This window comes from Malania oleifera, chromosome 3 (assembly GCF_029873635.1).
Source record: "Malania oleifera isolate guangnan ecotype guangnan chromosome 3, ASM2987363v1, whole genome shotgun sequence".
Classification (NCBI taxonomy): domain Eukaryota; kingdom Viridiplantae; phylum Streptophyta; class Magnoliopsida; order Santalales; family Ximeniaceae; genus Malania; species Malania oleifera.
In genome coordinates, this window is record NC_080419.1 from 121,610,949 (window position 1) to 121,629,900 (window position 18,952).

An 18,952-nucleotide genomic window follows, 5' to 3' on the forward strand; every position below is an offset into this window, starting at 1 on the left:
TTAGTAAAGTCTCCATAGTAAGTTACTTGAGGCAATGATGTAGGCACGTTGTCGAACCCTATAAAAAATACTGGTGTCATTCTCTCCCTTATCTTTTTATTTTTAAGCACATATATATTGAGTTTTATCTGTCGTGAATGATTTATTTTGATTTGGGAATGTTATGAATGTTATGCTTTGAGTTGTGGATGTCGTGAATGATTTGAATACCTATTTTGAACAAACTCTGCTGTAGTTACGAATTTAAATTTGATTTAATTTATTGAAATTATAAGGTATTAGTTAATTAATTATTCAAATACTAGCATAAATATTTGTGTGATTGAATATAGCATTATCCATATTAATTTGTTGAAAATATTGTAAGTCTTGTGATTTTGTTTCATATTTAGAAGTCTTATACTGAAAATAGTTTTATGGTGTTTAGAGTATTTATAACACTTAAGAAAAATAATTAGAGTAAACTTCCACCCAATTTAAACCCTTGGAATTACACTTTTACATTCAAATAATTTCAAAAAATTTTCTAAAAAAATGCAATTTATTTTTTTATTTTAAAAATAGTTAAAAAAAAAATTAATTAAATACGGTTTTGAGTGAAAACACAAAATATAATTTCTTTTCTTGGTTTCCAAAAAAAAAAACCAGAAATTCGTCTTTCATTTGAGCGCATCCAAGGCTTCTTCACAACCCGTTCGCGCAGCAGCATCTCTGCTGAAGCCTCCATTGAAGAACCTGTCTGCTGCGACGAGGTGTTTACCCCCTCCCCTCTCGTACGCTCTTCTTCTTCTTCTTCTCTCTCTCTCTCGCTCTCTCTCTCTCTCTCTCTCCCCCCCCCCCCCCTCCCCACCCCCTCAAACTTTAACGTGATTTCTTTTTTTCTCAATTTTTGGTTATGATCTGAACCTTCATTTGTGCGCGCAGCGTGAGTCATCTTGATTCTTATACATCAGGCAACGCTCTCTGGCCACGATCTTCCGGATTGCTTTCTTCACGCCCATCTATCTTGATCAAGTTAATCGGCAACAGGTAAATCTCGATCCACACTAATTTTTGTTTTTTGAAATTTGATCGACATCAGTAAATATACCAAATACACACAACCCGTTTTGTCACCCCTACTTTTTATAACCTGTTTTCTCATATAAAAAATAAATTATACTTACATAAAAAATAAAAAAATATTAACAAATTTAAGTACTGTAGATCCTATTAGTTTTAGTTTTGAACTTTTTTATCATCTAGAAAACACCACTCCTTCGCTTGGGTTGTGTTCTACCAAATCAGGTTCTCTCTCTCTCGCTCTCTGTCCTGGATGACTGAATCTGATCTGCCCTCGGGAAACAGAAACTTCTTCGGAGTGTCTCTTTTGTTGATTTCGGATTTAATTCGATTAGATTTTGTGAGTTTTCGGAAGCAAATCGCGTCCCGATCGATTTGAAGTCACTCAATCCGACGAGATTCTCCAGAGTCCAAATAGGCGTCTCGAAAATTCCTAACTAGGTTTTGTCCTCTCTCTCAACCTCCTCAATGCTTGATTTGTCGGAAGGGAGATTCTGAATTGTGTATTTACCGAAAAAAATATGAATTATGCTGATTCAGTGACGTATCTTTTTTTAAAAAGATTTTTTGATGCGCAAATAAGCTTTGCGTTTTATTTTGTTTTCTAGTTTTTAAAAATTCGTTTCACTAATACGACATGAAACAAAAAGAACATGCAGGATCTGCATTGGTTTCTTTTTCTTTTTTTTTTTTAATTTAATTTTTAGTTTTCTTTTTGGGATAAGTTTGCTAATGGAAGTTATCACCTTTTGATTGCTTAGGAGATTGTAATTTAACTGTTCACAAGATGTCTTCAGCCCAAGATCCATTTTATATTGTAAAAGAGGAGATTCAGGACTCTGTAAGTTCACTGTTCAGATTGCTTTGTTGTTGAAATAATTTTTAATGTGCAGATCAATAACTAAATTTGTTAGCTGGATTCATGAGATCTCAACTAATGTAGCGTCCTGCCATTTTTGTACTTTTCCATGCGTTATTATCAGTTTGCATGTTGACATTTTAGAGCAATATACACGTGCTGCTCTAGCATTGAACTTCTTCCCTCAGCTTAGAGTAATTCACATTTTGTTCTTTTTCCTTAATCAGTTAGTCTTGGATGAAATGGCTGTAATATTTTTTTTTTTTTTGAGGTGTTTGTGAAGATATATTTTTGCAAATATCAATCTAAAAACATGCGATTGTGGCCTGATGCTTCTGGATAAAGCAAATCATGTTATTTTATCTCACAAGGTTGCTACTTTCTAGTGTAGAGGGGAATGATTCTAGTGCAGATTCTCTTTGTGCATTTTTGTCCATCCTTATAGCATATTAATGAGTAACAAGAGCTAAAGGCTTGAATTACATGCAAATTTGATTATTTGAGCTTTGAATGTTCAGTTAAAAGTAGGTGCAATTTTGGAAGGGAAATTTATGGAGATACTGAGAGGGGGAGAGAAATGAAATGCGTAGGAGCAATTTGGTAGTATTTTTGGGTGACTTGAGCTTTTTGTTGGGGAGATAACGTATACCTGGTAATTTTAAAGCTAGAGTGAGTTTTTTTTTTTCCTTCTAAATTATTTAAATTAAACTCAAATAATGGAGAAAATACTTTGTCAAATCAAACTGTAGATACTTGGTTTTCACCTCTGGATATGATCTGCATACATCTGGATTTACATTTTGTTTGGATAATTAGAAGAGTAAAGAAAAGAAATGTTTGTTGCTTTTTTAGAATAGAAAAAGAGAAGAAAGGGGAGCAATTTCTCTCCCATATTATTTGGACAACTGGAGACAAATTAAAAGAAAAATAGAGTGATTTCTATGTTATGTTGTTTGCATAATTAAAGAGAAAAGAAACGGTCCAATATTTATTATACTAAATTGACCTTACATTTCTTAACGAGAATGATTAACTTTCTTTCTATTGAGGTATTTTTGGTATTTTAGAGGAAAACTAACATTATAAAGCGAGTCTAATTTCTCTCTAAATCTCTTTACTCTTGAAAGGATCCAAAAAGAAGGATATGAGGGGATTTACTCTCCCTGGTTCTCTCCTATTATCTCCATTTAATTTATAAAGGGCAATTAAAAAGAGTGATTTGAAGAGAAAGATTTCTTTTCTTAATAATTTTTAGCTGACTGTCTGACTGCCTGTTTGGTTAGATTGATAAATTGCTGTCTACCTTTCACCAATGGGAACGTATACCTTCGGATACTGGAGAGCAAGTAGATCTCACAAAGGAACTGCTTGCTGGTTGTGAGAGCATCGAGTGGCAGGTATGTGTTTAGAATTACTGCATATTGCTCAGATCAATTTCATTGATATACTTAATGATATATTTTTTTTAATATAAAATTTCAATTATTGGCTTCTACATATAATTGGATGCCTAAAGAATTGGGGATGCATGACTTTGGCTTTATGTTCAAATCAATAACTTAATTTTTTTAAGTGAGTCTAGAACTGCGATCCTTCTTTTGTTTGGAAGTTCACCAATTTTTATCTTATCATGATTTGGTAGCATGAAAAGCCCTCCAGTGTTGCAGCTTTCTGCTGGAAACGATGCAACCCCTGTTTCCTGGTGCTGAAAAATTGCATTTTTTTGATAGGAAGGTGGATGAGTTGGACAAAGCAATTTCTGTGGCAGCTAGAGATCCTGCTTGGTATGGCATTAATGATGTCGAGCTTGAAAAAAGAAGGAGATGGACCAGCAACGCTCGTACTCAGGTATCATCTTTATTGTTGTAGAGTTTTATTGACAGTGAAGATGTTGGATATAGCAAATTTTTTTGTTGTTACATATATAATAGTTTCTTGTTAAATAAGTATTTTTTGAGGTATACTTCAAAATTCTGCAAGGACATTCATATTAAATGGCAAGCCATTTGCTTCATGATTCTAGAATCGGGTCTCCTAAATAATGCAGTATTTATTAGGTGGGCACCATGAAGAAAACCGTAGTAGCTGGAAAGGAGTTGAAGAGTACAAGCACTAATGATGTGAATGGGATGCGACGAGAACTAATGAGGCTGCCAAATTCTCATCAAGCGGATAGATCCAACCAGTACCGTTCCCAGGATAACGATGATTTCATATCGTCAGAATCTGATAGGCAGTTGCTTCTCATAAAGTACAGCCTTTTCCCTCTTTTGGCCCCCTTATTTTTAAGTTTTTATTATTTTTCCTTTTAATTTCAAATGTCAATCCACATTGTTTGCTTCTTATCATATCCCTGAGTCAACATTAGTGTCTGTTTTTTCTAACCTTCTTTGGTAGCTGGAAAGGATTTTTTTGTGTGGTCATGGTGGTTTTGGAGGTGGGGGGATTAGATTGTATTTTCCTTTTAGTCCACATTGTTTGTTTCTTATCCCATCCCCAAGTATGTATCTAGAAACAACATCTGTGTCTATTTGTGCTACTTTCTTCGGTAGCTGGAAAGGAGCCTTTAGATATTTTTTTGGGCGGTGTTGGTGGTTGTGGGGATCAGATTGTTTTTAGTGCATCTTACAGAAATTCTACATTGGCTCCAAAAACAGTGATATCCTATACACCTCACTTTAGCTTTTTGTATGAGCACATGCTTTATTTAAATAGTCATATATTTTCCTGTCTAATTTTATTTGTTTATGAAGCTGTGGTGATTGAATATTAATGTTAATCTCAAATAATTAGTATGTGATTTGAAAGAAATTACATTTTAAATGGTCGTTGAGCTGGAGTCCGCACCTGCTTGTATGACATTTATAATGATCCCTAATTCTGAATTCTGATTCTTATTACTTACAATAACAAAACATTGTTGTTGTAGTAATCATCCTTTTCCTTTCTTTTTCTATGTCTTCTGCTATTATTATTACTACTTCTAAAGAAAATGTAATGATTCATTTATTTATTATTTGACCAATGTAGACTTCATTATGAGTTTTATGATATATCATTTCTTTAAAAAAAAAAATTAATGATGTATGATAACCATGTATAACTCTCTGAACTAAGAGTGAAACTGTGAAAGGTTGCTTGTTCTATTAAAGGGATGGGATAAAAAGGGAAGTTTTTTCACAAAAGAATTCTTTCATATTGTGTAATCCTGTTGGTTTGTGTCTGTAGGCAGCAGGATGAGGAGCTGGATGAACTTAGTGCAAGTGTGGAGAGAATTGGGGGCGTGGGACTTACCATACATGAAGAACTCCTCGCACATGTAGGTATTTTTTGCTATGGTTCCTTGCATGGCTGTATGAGAATCCCACTGGCAATAAGTGCCAGATAAGGTAAAAAAAGCATGACCGTGTCTTTCCCTAGGGCTGCAATGCATGGGACTTCTCTACTTCAGCTAGATTCGTCAGTATTCAATTTTTTAACTCAAACTTCATTGTAAGATATTATTATTTATTATGACACTGAAAAAAAAATTTTGGGTGGCTACAGGAGAAGATAATTGATGATTTGGGCATGGAGATGGACACTACATCTAACCGTCTTGATTTTGTTCAGGTGAGACAAATATTTTTGAAGTCTTAACTCTAGCAGAAAAAAACACAGTAGTGAGTTTTTTTGGTGTGTTAAATGGAGTTATTAGCTAACAATAGGAGGATGTCTTTTTCCTTTGGGCTCTTGCAGAAGAAGGTAGCCATGGTCATGAAGAAGGCTGGTGCCAAGGGTCAGATAATGATGATATTGTTCCTGGTAGTTTTGTTTATTGTCCTTTTTGTTATGGTCTTCTTCACCTAAGCTAGAGAGGAAGAAGCTGCTCCCAGTGTTGGTGATACACAGGAGAGAAGTTTGATCTCACCTAAATGCAAGACTCCGTAAAAGCAGATAAATGAATTAAATCGATGTATTGTTGAATAAATTGATACCTCATGTTGCTGGATGAGTGCCTTTCCTCCTCCTCCCCCCCACCCCCCTCCCCCGCCCCGTTTTTTTTTGGAGAGAGCACAGTTAGGAGTAGGATTGATTGCTTTGCAATTAATGTGAATGTAAGAAGATTTATACAGGGTAATTGGATTATTCGTCCATACCATACCATGTTTGTCTTTGGCAAGAAATGTAAATGCTCTCTTTTTACACGTGTCATTACATGGCTGCACTCCAAAACGTAATCGTTTCATGTTTTTGTTCATATCCCCACTGTTTCAAGTTGGAGCAGCTTCTAATTATGAATGTTTTGGCAGCAGGAGCAAAAGAGAATTGCCAGCTTTAGTTTGATAAAAAGGATGGCTATCTGCTCAGCAGGACCAGAATGTCTGCCGATTCTGCTCTATACCCATTCCAGTTAGCTTAAATGCACTGAAATTATTGGCCAATAAATAATTAAATAAAATAAAATACTTTTGAGCTTTCAAGCCTTAGGCAACTCTTGATTGAAGTAAAACCTCATTTTTCTCTTCCTTACTTCATGGGGTGAGGCTTGTGCATTGTCACTGAAGGAGAATGTTCATGCATCCCATCTCTATCATAAATGTTCCAAATATAATCTAAAACAACCCACATGTTCCTATCGTCCTTCGACAATAATGGACTTCTGATGTCTCAATTTGTGAGTGCAACAATGAACCATAGGGATCAGGTTTGTCTATGCCATTACTTCGAATTTATAGTTTTTCTTTTTGGCACAAGAAGAAACTCAGCTGAAAGTTCAACTTCTCTGCAATCGTCTTTTTTTTATTTTATTTTATTTTTTGCAGCCTTGTGATAGCAACCCTTCTTCCCCCATCCTCTCCCCACCAAGAAAAGAAAAGAAAAGAAAAGAAGCCACTCTTTCTTGCTGATTCATAATAGTTGTATGCATTGCATATTGTCCGAACTCCAAACCACATTTTAACCACATTTCCTTTCATCTTTACACACGGACCTTTACTTCACTATAACCTGCCCTGGGAACGTGAGGCCAGGTATTTCAAAGTTGAGATAGGGATCAGAATAATTTGAGATGCAGTCCATTTTTTGATTAGTCCATTGATCAACTAAGAAATAGTGCAGATTTCTAGCCAAATTATCTGTGAAAAACAGACTCATTTCTCGCCAGCACCAATATTATTACATTAATGAATTACTACTGTTACAAACACAAAAATTACAACAAAAAATATTAATAAAACCACCACAACAAAAACTCATGACTTCATTCCCCCTGACCCATTTTCTCTATGTGCAAAAATAACATTCAAACTGCTGCAGAAAGGCTAGCCCATTTCCCGAGTTCATAAGGATTGGCATAGTAGTACAACTTAATTCTTCTGGACAAAGACAAACCTACTGCCAATGGCAAAGCTTTAAAATCAGAATCATCTTGTTCTGCTCGATCATCTGCAAAAGCAGCAACATCACCAAGAAGTTTGAATGATATTCGGTGGGTCTGTATCTGGCTCGGGAAGTCGAAGTACATTGCTGTTGCAGGTTTAGCCTCCGGCAACCGAAATTCAGCAATGGTAACCATCTGAGATTCCTGTAAAACATAACATTTATTTCACATTTGAACTCCTTAACTGGAGGATTTCATTAAGAGTAGAAACTAAACCTCTGGTGCTTGAAACTGTTTTGTTTTTATGTAGAGAGAGAGAGAAAGAGAGAGAGATGAAACAGGACTATTTGCATTCCAAGGAGAACAAATTGAATGGAATTCTCATAAATATAATGCTTCGAACATATGACATGCATTTAAATGCTCTTAGAGAACGAGAACTTGCTACTTCAGTTAAATGTGAATATCAGTCCCACCAAAAAAACAAAGCCAAGATCAATTACTATCACAACAAGAAAATCGAGCTTCAGTATTCGAGTGTAATAGAGTTCAAACTTTGGATTTGGATTCACATGAATTTAGACAACATAAAATCCATATACAAGGCCTGAAATCCATCTTTCCGCATAACCTAAACTTTTTGTAATGCTTGGTCTCGGGTAATGGAATTATTACAATGTCTCATTATTTATTTCATAAATATCAGAAGCAACTTTCCATCCGTCCTCAGGTTCTCCTGTCTCTTCTTTCCCTTCACTTTCTTCACTTTGGCTCCTTTTATATTTCTCCTCCACTTTCTTTGGGCATAATTATCATTAGACCACCGGATGGTCTGAGGCAAACATTCATCAGCTAGTGACACAAGCAACCACAAGTATTGAAATCACCAGTATAGATCAGAGGATTTGTGGTCTCTGTTGTATGTGGGTATGCCACTGTTTCTAGGGTTTGAAGCCCAAAGATAGGCCAAACCTGTTTCTTGAGGTATGTTTAAAGGTGCCTGTCTAGCAACTACTTGTTCCTGCTGCTGTTGGCCGCTGTTTGGCTCACTGATACTCGCATATTGGATTAGCTTGGCGTGATGAAGCTTTTCTGTGCCATTTAAACTCATTCTTAGTTGCATCCGGCTAGGTTTAACTGGCATATTGTGGTAAAAGGTGCCCCTGTTTTGCTGTGCTCAGGGCACTGTTTACTATGTCAAGCTGGTTTATGAACTGTTCTGCTATTTTCTAGCCAACCTTTTTGAGTTCACACAGGCCATGTACAGCCTTGTTCCATTTTGGCGTGCCATGGGCAGTTTTGATGCGTTTCCATGGCTGTTTTCTAAGGTATTAGTAAAGTTCAGTCATGTTTAGTGTCTACTATACACTATAGGGTAGTTTGTGTGCTTAGCAAATGTTTGGACCAGTTATAGAAGCAAAGCTCATTATTTCTTTTCAGCCAAATCTAAAATTGAGGGTGGGCATTGAATCAATGGTAAGATTGCTCCTTTGTGACCGGTTGGTCATGCGTCCAAGTCCGAGGAAAAGGGGTGAGAAAAATTTGGTGAAAACTGAATTAACAACCGAATTAACTGAACCAATTCGGTCGGTTCGGTACGGTTAGAAAATAGTTCAGTTTGGTTCAATTTTAATTTTAGTCAGTTTTCAGTTTTCAGTTTGGTTTGGGTAATTTTAATTAAGACTAACCGAATTATATAATAATAATTAAAAAATTATATATAAATAATATATAATCTATAATCAGGCGGAGGAATGGTGGATTTCATTTTAGGGGTCCAAATTTAATTTCTAATTTCCCACTCCACTCTCCAAACTCCAGCGCGGTGCTGGACCAGTTGGCGGTCGCACTCCGACCCTCCGCCACTCCACCCATCGCAGCCTTCAGCCCTCCAAGTCTGTTCGAAACTTCAAGTCACTCCACTACCCAGGCTCCAACGTTGAGACTTTGCCCTCGCCCTTGCCGTGGTCTCTCAGTTATTACTAAGGCTCTGCCATAAAATGACTTTTGATCAGTTTATACCAGTGTTTTAAAAGGCGAAGGCGTAAGGCGAGGTGTTTTACCCTCCGCGAGGCCAAGCGTCAGCCTCAAGGCGTTGAGGTGCAAGCATTTTGGGATTACTTTTTAAAAATAATTAATAAATAAAATCAATTTATATAAAATAAAAATATGAAAAAATTTAAAATAATAGAGAAAAATATAAAAACATAATTTTTAAAAATCATAAAGGCCAATTTTAAGTTTTAAGTAACAAACACAAGCAATATATGTTAAAAGAATAAGTATGAGCCATAATAAAAAGCCAAATTAAAAATGTCTCTTCTAATTTCTAAAAGCCAGCTGCAGCCAACAATGGCAGAGAGAACGAGAGGGTCGCGGAGAGAGGTGAGAGACTACAGAGGGTCGCTGCAGAGAGACGACCACTCCGAAGGGTTCGTCGAAGGGAAAACGTTAGAAGGAGTTGTCCGAGGCAGATCAGACTTGGAAGGGGACGTCGACTCGTCGGAGAGAGAGCAGAGGCTTTGTCAAGGCTTCGAAGGGAGAGCAGAGGTTTCGTCGAGGCTTCGAAGAGAGAGTAGAGGCTTCGTCGAGGCTTCGAAGGGAAAGCAAAGGCTTCGTCAAGGTTCGAAGAGAGAGCAGAGGCTTCGTCAGGCTTCATCGAGGGAGCAGTTACTTTTTTAAAATAATTAATAAATAAAATCAATTTATATAAAATAAAAAATATGAAAAATTTTAAAATAATAGAAAAAAATATAAAAACATAATTTTTAAAAATCATAAAGGCCAATTTTAAGTTTTAAATAACAAACACAAGCAATATATGTTAAAAGAATAAATATGAGTTGTAATAAAAAGCCAAATTAAAAATGTCTCTTCTAATTTCTAAAAGCCAGCTGCAGCCAACAATGGCAGAGAGAACAAGAGGGTCGCGGAGAGAGGCAAGAGACTGCAGAGGGTCGCTGTAGAGAGACGACCACTCCGAAGGGTTTGTCGAAGGGAAAACGTCAGAAGGAGTCGTCCGAGGCAGATCAGACTTGGAAGGGAACGTCGACTCGTCGGAGAGAGAGCAAAAGCTTTGTAGAGGCTTTGAAGAGAGAACAGAGGCTTCGTCGAGGCTTCGAAAGGAGAGCAGAGGTTTCGTCGAGGCTTCGAAGAGAGAGCAGAGGCTTCGTCGAGGCTTCGAAGGGAAAGCAGAGGCTTCGTCAAGGCTTCGTCAAGGTTCGAAGAGAGAGCAGAGGCTTCGTCGAGGGAGCAGTTACTTTTTAAAAATAATTAATAAATAAAATCAATTTATATAAAATAAAAAATATGAAAAATTTTAAAATAATAGAGAAAAATATAAAAATATAATTTTTAAAAATCATAAAGGCCAATTTTAAGTTTTAAGTAACAAACATAAGCAATATATGTTAAAAGAATAAGTATGAGTCATAATAAAAAGCCAAATTAAAAATGTCTCTTCTAATTTCTAAAAGCCAGCTGCAGCCAACAATGGTAGAGAGAACGAGAGGGTCGCGAAGAGAGGCGAGAGACTGCAGAGGGTCGCTGCAGAGAGACGACCACTCCGAAGGGTTCATCGAAGGGAAAACGTCAGAAGGAGTTGTCCGAGGCAGATCAGACTTGGAAGGGGACGTCGACTCGTCGGAGAGAGAGCAGAGGCTTCGTCAGGCTTCGAAGGGAGAGCAGAGGTTTCGTCGAGGCTTCGAAGAGAGCAGAGGCTTCGTTGAGGCTTCGAAGGGAAAGCAGAGGCTTCGTCAAGGTTCGAAGAGAGAGCAGAAGCTTCGTCAGACTTCGTCGAGGAGAGCAGAAGAAGCTTCATGGGAGAGAGAGGCATACGCCTTGAACCTGAAGCATAAAAAGGCGAGTTTTTTTGCCTGAGGCGTACGCCTTTGTGGACTTACGCATTTTGACTAACATCTTGGTGTGTTTTAGGCCTAAAACGCCTCAAGGCCTCAATTACGCCTTTCGAATGACTGGTTTATACAGAATTTTGAGAGCATACAAAGCAATCCAAATCTGGTTTGGTTAAATTCGGTTAACTGAATTTTCCGAAAATTTGGTTCTGTCGGGTAATGGCCGGTCAACAATGATAATTCAGTCAGTTCAGCTATAAAAATTCTTAACCAAAAAAATGGTTAATTGCCTGAATTGGCCGAATGTTCACCCCTACCGAGGAAACAGCCTCACTGCATAAAGCAAGGCTAAGGCTGCCTACACTGAGATGACATTCCACCTACCCTCACAAAGCAAGGAGTGCTGTGGCCCAAGGATGCCCTTCAGCCAAATCTACAATTGACTAAACACAAATTAAATAGCTGTACTTGCATTGTGTTTCTACTTCCTTCTATGCTACCCCCAACCCCAATATGGCATAGGCGCTCGGGATGTATTATTTGCAACAATTTTGGGCTATCAGGGTATCCTTAACTAGTCACCGTATTATTAAATTGATGTTCCTCCTAAGTGGGTGATAAAAGTGGAGGGGAAACAAGAACTTGAATTCTAAGTATGTTGTGGAATTCAATGGAGCCAAATACTGTTTACATGTGCACTTATCTGATACTTGTAAAGCAGCCTGAGACTACATAAGTTGGTATATTCTAGTATTTGATTCATGTGCACATTGTTTCAGGAGTATCATGAATTACAACAGCATGATAGGAGTGTTAATAGTTAGTACTTTTGAATAAAGCCTAAGAGCTGAATGTTGTGATGCCTTTATCTGATGGTAAAGGCGACCTCAGATTCCAGGGGGTGCCAAACTTTGCTGAAACATATTTTAGGGTGAATAGCGATGGTTCCACTCCAAAAGACTTAAGTCTCTCAGATTCTCAGGCTACTTGTGGTGATTCACAGGACATTTACCAGGGCTATTGTGGTGCTTGGAACTCCTATAACCACGACAGGAAAGGTCATGATGGTAGAGCCCCACCTTGTATGTACACCTATTGTCATATGGAGGGACACTTTCAGGAGATTTATTAGGATTTAGATGGTAGATCTCACTAGAAATTCTGTCATCTTCTTAATTGGAGCACGCTCCATTGTGGCAGTAGCAAAAGATGAGCATTCCAAGTTTATACAATCTAGTTACTTAACAAGCATCCCTTCTCACAGCTTCTACAGCCGAAAAAGATACCAACTGCTTGTTTCTCATCTCAGGATGCATTTTGTGTCACAAACAGGATTAATGCACTTAGAATAAACTGGATAGGACAGGATAATATTCCCATCCTAACACAGGCAAAAAATATTATACATGCTCCACACTGCAAATGTTACATTACTAATCCCATGCAAAATTGGTCCAGTCTGAAATTAATTTGGTCCAACACAGACCCCAGATACTTTATGAGGGTGGAAAAAGGGGCAAGGAACAGTCTACAATTTCTGAGCAGGCTGGCCCTAGATGCATATATACCAACGGGAACTACATCCTTTTTCTTTTTCTTTTCCTCACCAAAATATCAAATAGGAGCCATACTCCAACAGCTCTCCCACCTCCAAGGGCAGGGAACTTAGTGATCTTAACACTCTTGTGAACAGAAACAAAAGGTATAATAACAAGGAACTGTGTTTCTACATTGCTTTTTGCTATAGAGCAACAATCACGGAGTAGCTTCTGTATTCTAATCAGGGAGCCAGGACAAAGAACAGAATCTTTATATATAAATTCGTTCCTATGTAAATCAATAAATGACTCCAGAAGCATGGCATTCCTTTTCGTTATGGACCAACATGAATAAGTAACAAAATATAAAAATGAACATAGAGCAAGTAAGCTCTGTATTCCAATTACGGAGTCAAGAATCCAAGATAGAATCGTGTATTCAAACACATAAGTGTCTATAAGTCTTTAAATGATGAATTGGAACTTTCAGATTGAACAGCTACATGAACAGTGATACTGCACTGGTTGTAACAAACAGCTAAAACCAAACTAATCAACCATTGCCTCCATGCAGTTTAGGTAAACAATCATATTAATCTCAAAACTAGTCTTCAGAAAGGCGAACACAGCCACAATGCTTGTACTCAAACTAAACCCTTTATCACCATTTGTGAAAAAGAAGCAAGTGCAGAGATTTTTGGAACAATGACTCCATATACATTGCATTCCATCTCTCATCATTCTAAACATAAGCATGACACTTATATATTTTCTCTAACAAAAAGTAAATAGTCCAACACACTAAAAACTCAGAATGAGAGACCAGAAAATTATGCTTTGTACATATATTCTCCATGTCCTTTTTGAAAGAAATTAGAATTAGCCGAATGACTATGAAAAACAATAAAACTATATGCCTCATCCTCTATTTCTTGTATGTTGAATGCTCACAGGATGGAGTTCCAAATTCTACGGTTGTCTCTAAGAATATCTGATCTGCTTCATCACATGGAAACAAGGATATGATTCATACAGTTGAAAGCAGAATAATTCTTAAGTGTTCTATGACTCTGCTCCAACAAAACTACCAGGAAGTTGCTGCAGGAAGAGAGCAGTTTTCCTCAGCCACTGATATCAAGGTTAGGGAATCAGGGATATGCAAATTCTCAGAGTTGAGAAGAGCAAGTCTAGGAATTCTTTGACATATTTTCCTCTGGTTAGTACTTGGTTGTTTTGCAGGGAGGATCTTTGTTTCAAATTGAGATGGAGGTGGACAAGGTGCAGAAAGTTAGTTCCATGGTTAAAGTATCTCAGCTACCAGATAGCCTCGAAGGAACCAGTTGAACTGGCGCAACTGTGTAAGATGCTCAACAACTACGGGCAGAATAGAAATCAAATTAACTGAAACAAAAGTCACATTAATATTAAGAATTATAACCAGAAGGTAATTGAAATATACTGGAGCCAGCTTAAAGCCCCTGCAGTAAATACCTGGAACGCAGATACTTGAATATATAGTACAGCTGGAGAGACGTGTCTGCCTTCTAAAAATGTTATAGATGTATCTGATATATTTACATTTAAAGAAGGTGAATGGGTAACTCGCGGTTTTATTGCACTAAAAGCATCAAGACGAAATCCGGCCAGCATAGGCGAAGCAGGGAATAGATACTGCTCCAAAACAAGGTCATTATCAATTGGCCTCTCAGCCTCAACTGGGACCTGAAATAAGGAAGATAAATATCAATGGAAGTACATATGTTAATGCCACTGATAGAGAAACACGACAAACATGAATAAGGATAAAAGCATGAGCTGTACCATGAATCTATTCAATTGTGGAGCTCTCTCCAGCCAGTTTTTCAAATTTATTTGGTCATTTCCTTGTGAAGTTGGCTCGATTTCTTTCTTCACTGGGATTCCAACTACTATAATTTTTTTGGCATGAAGACAAGGATCACTTTCAATTGCACCCCCAAAAGATGCACGGCGGTTCAATTGTGAAAATGGATTCTCATCTAGTGATAAAAGATTGAAATCTTTCTCAAAGTTCATAGAACTTGAACCGGGTCGCTGAAGACGGAGTGTTATCCAAATGATGCGGCATCGAATACGATTACGGAAAGAAAATTTTATGTGCCTAGGTAACTTTTTGTCTCCACCCAACTTTTCTGGTCCATATAATTCTGAGGAAGATGAAACCAGAGATTGTACATCCCACTTTCCCATGCAAGATCTTTCTTCCTTGTGTATTTTATTGCTGGCCCAGATTTGCACCTGCATCAACAATAGGAATGATTTATTAATGAAAAGACACAAAAATGACCAAAATAAAAGCTGCAGTCAGTAAGAAGTCATGCTAAAAGATGCCCTTAGGTGAAATCAAAGAACAGGAGTTGAACAAAACAAAATTCCTATGGGAAAGGGAGCAAATTATATTCCCCATCCATTTAGGATTCATAGTGGGATTACATAAGGAATGGCCACTACACATTGGCTAGAGTAGTCCCTTTTACCACTGAGCTCCATTTGGGGCCATGAAATTGCAAAGAGTCTTAAGAGTAGTAAAAATGACAACAATAGAAAACTAAATTTATAATCGAAATGAGCTTTCTACTCTATTTTAACAATTCATATGGAATAACTACTATTAATAAACTTAAATGAACTCTTGAGTTCACATTAGGAAGTTAATTTCCTAAAAAAATTGAATTAAAATAGCATGCAAATGCATGAACCAGGAACCTTTCCATTCCAACCCTTTCAAAAAGATTTTCACCAAATATCTTAAGCTCAATATCAGCAATGAAGAGTAGCTTTTGGCATAAAATATTCATTGTAAAGAAAACACACACTTATAGATATCTTGTGAATACATGGGATTCCATCCACAATACAATCGAAGTCTACACATGCATAGAAGTTGGAGGTAGAATAGAAAGGCAGCTGTACTTACAGTAGGACCATCTGCTACTGAATAGCCACATGGACTAACAAATAGGATGACCGCAGAGACATCTGAAAGCCTTCCAAGAACAATAGCAAATTCAATAGAAGAGGTGTTTGGAGGAGCTTTCCAATAAGAATGTTGTGATCCAGAATTTAGTGGAGAAAGCAATGACAAGAGTGGAGCAGAATCTGTTGCTGTTTCAACCTTCAAGTGCATAAAACATAGACAACTAAGAAACAGAATAACATTCCAGAACAATATACAGCAAGTTACATAACAACATCTCAGATATTAGAGCCATCAGAATTTCTTTCACCTTGGCATGGAAACAATCATGAAGAATAAAACAATATAAATGCCACAACAGCTTACAAGATTTGTTCACTTAAGCACAAAATGTATAAAATAGAAAAGAATATGCTATATATGTTTTTGGCATGAAAATGAGGAAGAAAGATAGTAGAGACCTATCTCTAAGCCATGACATGATATGAGCACACCCCTTTTTCTAGCATGAGTTCATGAACAACTGCCACCACCCCACCCCCCGGCGCGGGGGGAGAAAAAAAGAAGAAAACTCTGAACATGCCTCGTCCATCTGTAACTGTGCATGGCAGACCTAGTTGAAACATGAAGAGCTTCAACAATCTCACTTGTACACATTGGGACACCTTCTCCCATCCCAAAATCCTAATCCTATCCCAATGGATTTTGAACCTAAGGCCTTCAAGACAGAATTCCCAAGTTCAAACTATTGAGATGTCCTCTAGGGGACTAGCTAAAACAATCAGTTGGTTCTAAAGCCTAATTGAGTTGAGTCTTGTTATATACCTAATACCAGATCAGTAAAAAATGGTATTTTGTAATTTCAAGAATAATCTTTTAACACTCGTTCTTTTACCTCCAACAACTTCTACAAATTCTCACAATCAACCTTTTTTTAAGATAATAAAAAAAGATACGTTAACAGAGAAAGAAAATATAAACAAGGGAGGACAAAGAATCCTCAAAGAAAATAAAACTCTCACTTCAAACCTTTCATTAAAATAAATTGACTTTTTCTTTTCCTTTATTCGTAAAATAAAAAAAGGATTCATCAAAAGACAATTTGAGCTACCCAAAAATTATGAAGTTTCAAATCCTTTAACTCTGGAATCATTGGACTGACAAGATCAAGATAACGGACTGTAAGCAGAAAATTTCGTGAAAGGCGGTGGCTAACAAGGGGATGGCTCTATGACCCCTCTCTCTCTCTCTCTCTCTCTCGCTCTAAATTGGTGAGTGAGGATTTCTTTGGTGGCAGTGAAGTGGTTTCTCACATGGATTGTCATTGGTGATTAGAAGGTAGGGACGGGTATTTTGAAGCATTTGATTTGGTAAGCATTACATACTGGATGGATATACAACTAACAAATAAGGGGAAGTTTTTGGAGTTAAAGTTGAGCTTGAAAGAAAATCAATTCTCAGCATTTGTTCCTAGTAGGTATTATGGTGATGGACAGCAAGGTTTTATGCAGGAATTCCTTGCACTGTCTAGGTTTTTTCTTCCTGGTAGTTAAGGCGAGAGATCAGATTGCTTGATCATGGAGCAAGGCAGTGATAGAAAAAAGCAAAAGCACTTGTGCTCGAAGTGGGGGTGCAATGCAGGCCAAGTAGCTTGTTTGTGCATCATCAGCCAACCACCCTTACCTGGGCAGTACAGCATTCATGACATTGGTGACTTATGGTTTCACTAGAAGGATGGTCATGCGAAGAAGATGGGGCGGACTGGGTTGGGTTTTTTCACTATAGTTTTGGACTTGGCCACCTCTTGGGTAGTAAAGGCTTTGTAGAGTTAATTCCCAAATGGGCTGGCATAGCCTCTTGAGGGAATAAGCCCATCGCTCCAACGATGTAGTATGAACAAGTTATTAATGTGAAGGCTCATTGACGCAGAATGGAAGCAAGAGAAATTATCAATTCAAGGGTTCATGTGAACAGTGATAAAAAGAAAGCATAATTTTATTAATCAAGTGGGTATCCTGTTTTATATCATATATGCCTTTTTATAGGCCCAATAAAACTTGCCCAATGAGTAAAAACGATCCTAAAATATTCTTAACATATATGGTATCCTATCAAGACTTAATTTTGACTCTTTTAAAACCTGCAAATAAAATCAGCCAAAAAAAATCCTAAAAATAATGGCTATGAAATTCAAGATAAGATCAATAAGAATAAAAAAATTTGATTTACTCCCATATTGCATCCTACAACAAACCCATCCACTTAAAAAAATGTGCCTTCAAGTTCATCAATTGAGTTACAATCCTTTGTTCCAAAAGAAAAGATATTTAGAATATTTGTAAAGTCTTGATTTTCTTTCAAATTTGTTTCCAGTATATGTGCATCCAAATATTGTTATAATCAATCTTCAACTCATTTACTAGATCTTGGAGTGCTCTCAGCTTTTAAATATCCAATGAAATCAACAAATTCAACTGTTGAATATCTTAGAGACCTTGAAATGTGCAGGTTATCAACTCATCTCCATTCTTGATCTCCAATGAATCCCCCATTACTTTCTCAATAGTAATCTCCCTTGAATTTCAAAATTTTCTCCTATGACCTGCACCATAGCTTCTTTAGTAGAATCATCAAGATGATCATTTTCCATATTCAAGTTCTCAGCTGTGTACAAACATGGTCATGTTGAAGATCATAATTGTTCAAAGTTAGAATAATATTAAAAGCATTATGTAAATTGAATGAAGGAGAAAAAGAAACAAGGTGATGCTTCTAAAAATGAGTTTGAGTTTGATAGTGATGCTGTCTGTGACGGTGGTTTATTATTGGATGAGTGTGTCAAACAACTGGGTACATTTCTGATTCATTTGATTTCCTTGGGATAATTCTCATGTGCCATGATCACCACTATAAGGTTTAGAGGATGTGTCTATTTTTGAAGAGGATAGTCTGGGCAAAGAGCTACAGGGAAGTAAACAATGTAGGGATGGGGTTTTGCCCAACCCTAGGGAGGATATTACTGGGATGATAGTGAGAAGAATCTTGGAGTTCTAGAACTAATGGACAAGATGGAATTGTTGTTTTCTGGTCCTAGAAGAAAAGAAATTCTTCTAGATAGTTGTAGAAGTCAAGAAAGGCCATGGTGAATAAGCAAACTTGAAGTGCTTTGTTAGCTATAATGGAAAGTCATTGATGACGAATTTTCTTATTTAGAGTTTATTAGGTTTCTTTCTTTTTTTTCATTTTTGTTTTTTGTTTTTTTTTTTCTTTTTTGAAGACCGATCAATTTTCTTACATTTGCTGCACACAATTGGTTGTAAT

At 37.0% G+C, this 18,952-nt stretch overlaps 2 protein-coding genes across 7 annotated transcripts in view; one reads left to right on the plus strand and one right to left on the minus strand.

Annotated features, from left to right (window-relative positions):
• Nucleotides 1-611: 611 nt before the first annotated feature.
• On the plus strand, nucleotides 612-6,115 carry LOC131150494 (syntaxin-61). Of its 5 annotated transcripts, none has more exons than XM_058101227.1 (10): nucleotides 626-752; nucleotides 925-1,029; nucleotides 1,288-1,503; nucleotides 1,824-1,903; nucleotides 3,205-3,318; nucleotides 3,656-3,769; nucleotides 3,979-4,172; nucleotides 5,150-5,240; nucleotides 5,468-5,533; nucleotides 5,660-6,115. In XM_058101227.1, exons 4-10 carry the CDS (start codon nucleotides 1,850-1,852, stop codon nucleotides 5,768-5,770), a joined length of 744 nt encoding a protein of 247 aa, XP_057957210.1. In that variant the 5' UTR covers nucleotides 626-752; nucleotides 925-1,029; nucleotides 1,288-1,503; nucleotides 1,824-1,849; the 3' UTR covers nucleotides 5,771-6,115. The 5 variants fall into 5 exon arrangements, with proteins under 5 accessions (XP_057957208.1, XP_057957212.1, XP_057957210.1 ...); XM_058101228.1 differs by having other exon boundaries at nucleotides 1,348-1,503; XM_058101226.1 differs by having other exon boundaries at nucleotides 640-773.
• Nucleotides 6,116-7,056: 941 nt separating this feature from the next.
• LOC131150495 (probable phosphoinositide phosphatase SAC9) overlaps nucleotides 7,057-18,952 on the minus strand; it is a 75,345-nt gene continuing 63,449 nt past the window's right edge. For both annotated transcript variants that reach the window (XM_058101231.1, XM_058101232.1), the window contains exons 11-14: nucleotides 15,632-15,829; nucleotides 14,497-14,952; nucleotides 14,167-14,397; nucleotides 7,057-7,487 (exon numbers count right to left, since the gene is read on the minus strand). In XM_058101231.1, the coding sequence (XP_057957214.1) occupies nucleotides 7,206-7,487; nucleotides 14,167-14,397; nucleotides 14,497-14,952; nucleotides 15,632-15,829 (1,167 nt within the window). In that variant the 3' untranslated portion in view covers nucleotides 7,057-7,205. The remainder of the gene's footprint in view (nucleotides 7,488-14,166; nucleotides 14,398-14,496; nucleotides 14,953-15,631; nucleotides 15,830-18,952) is intronic.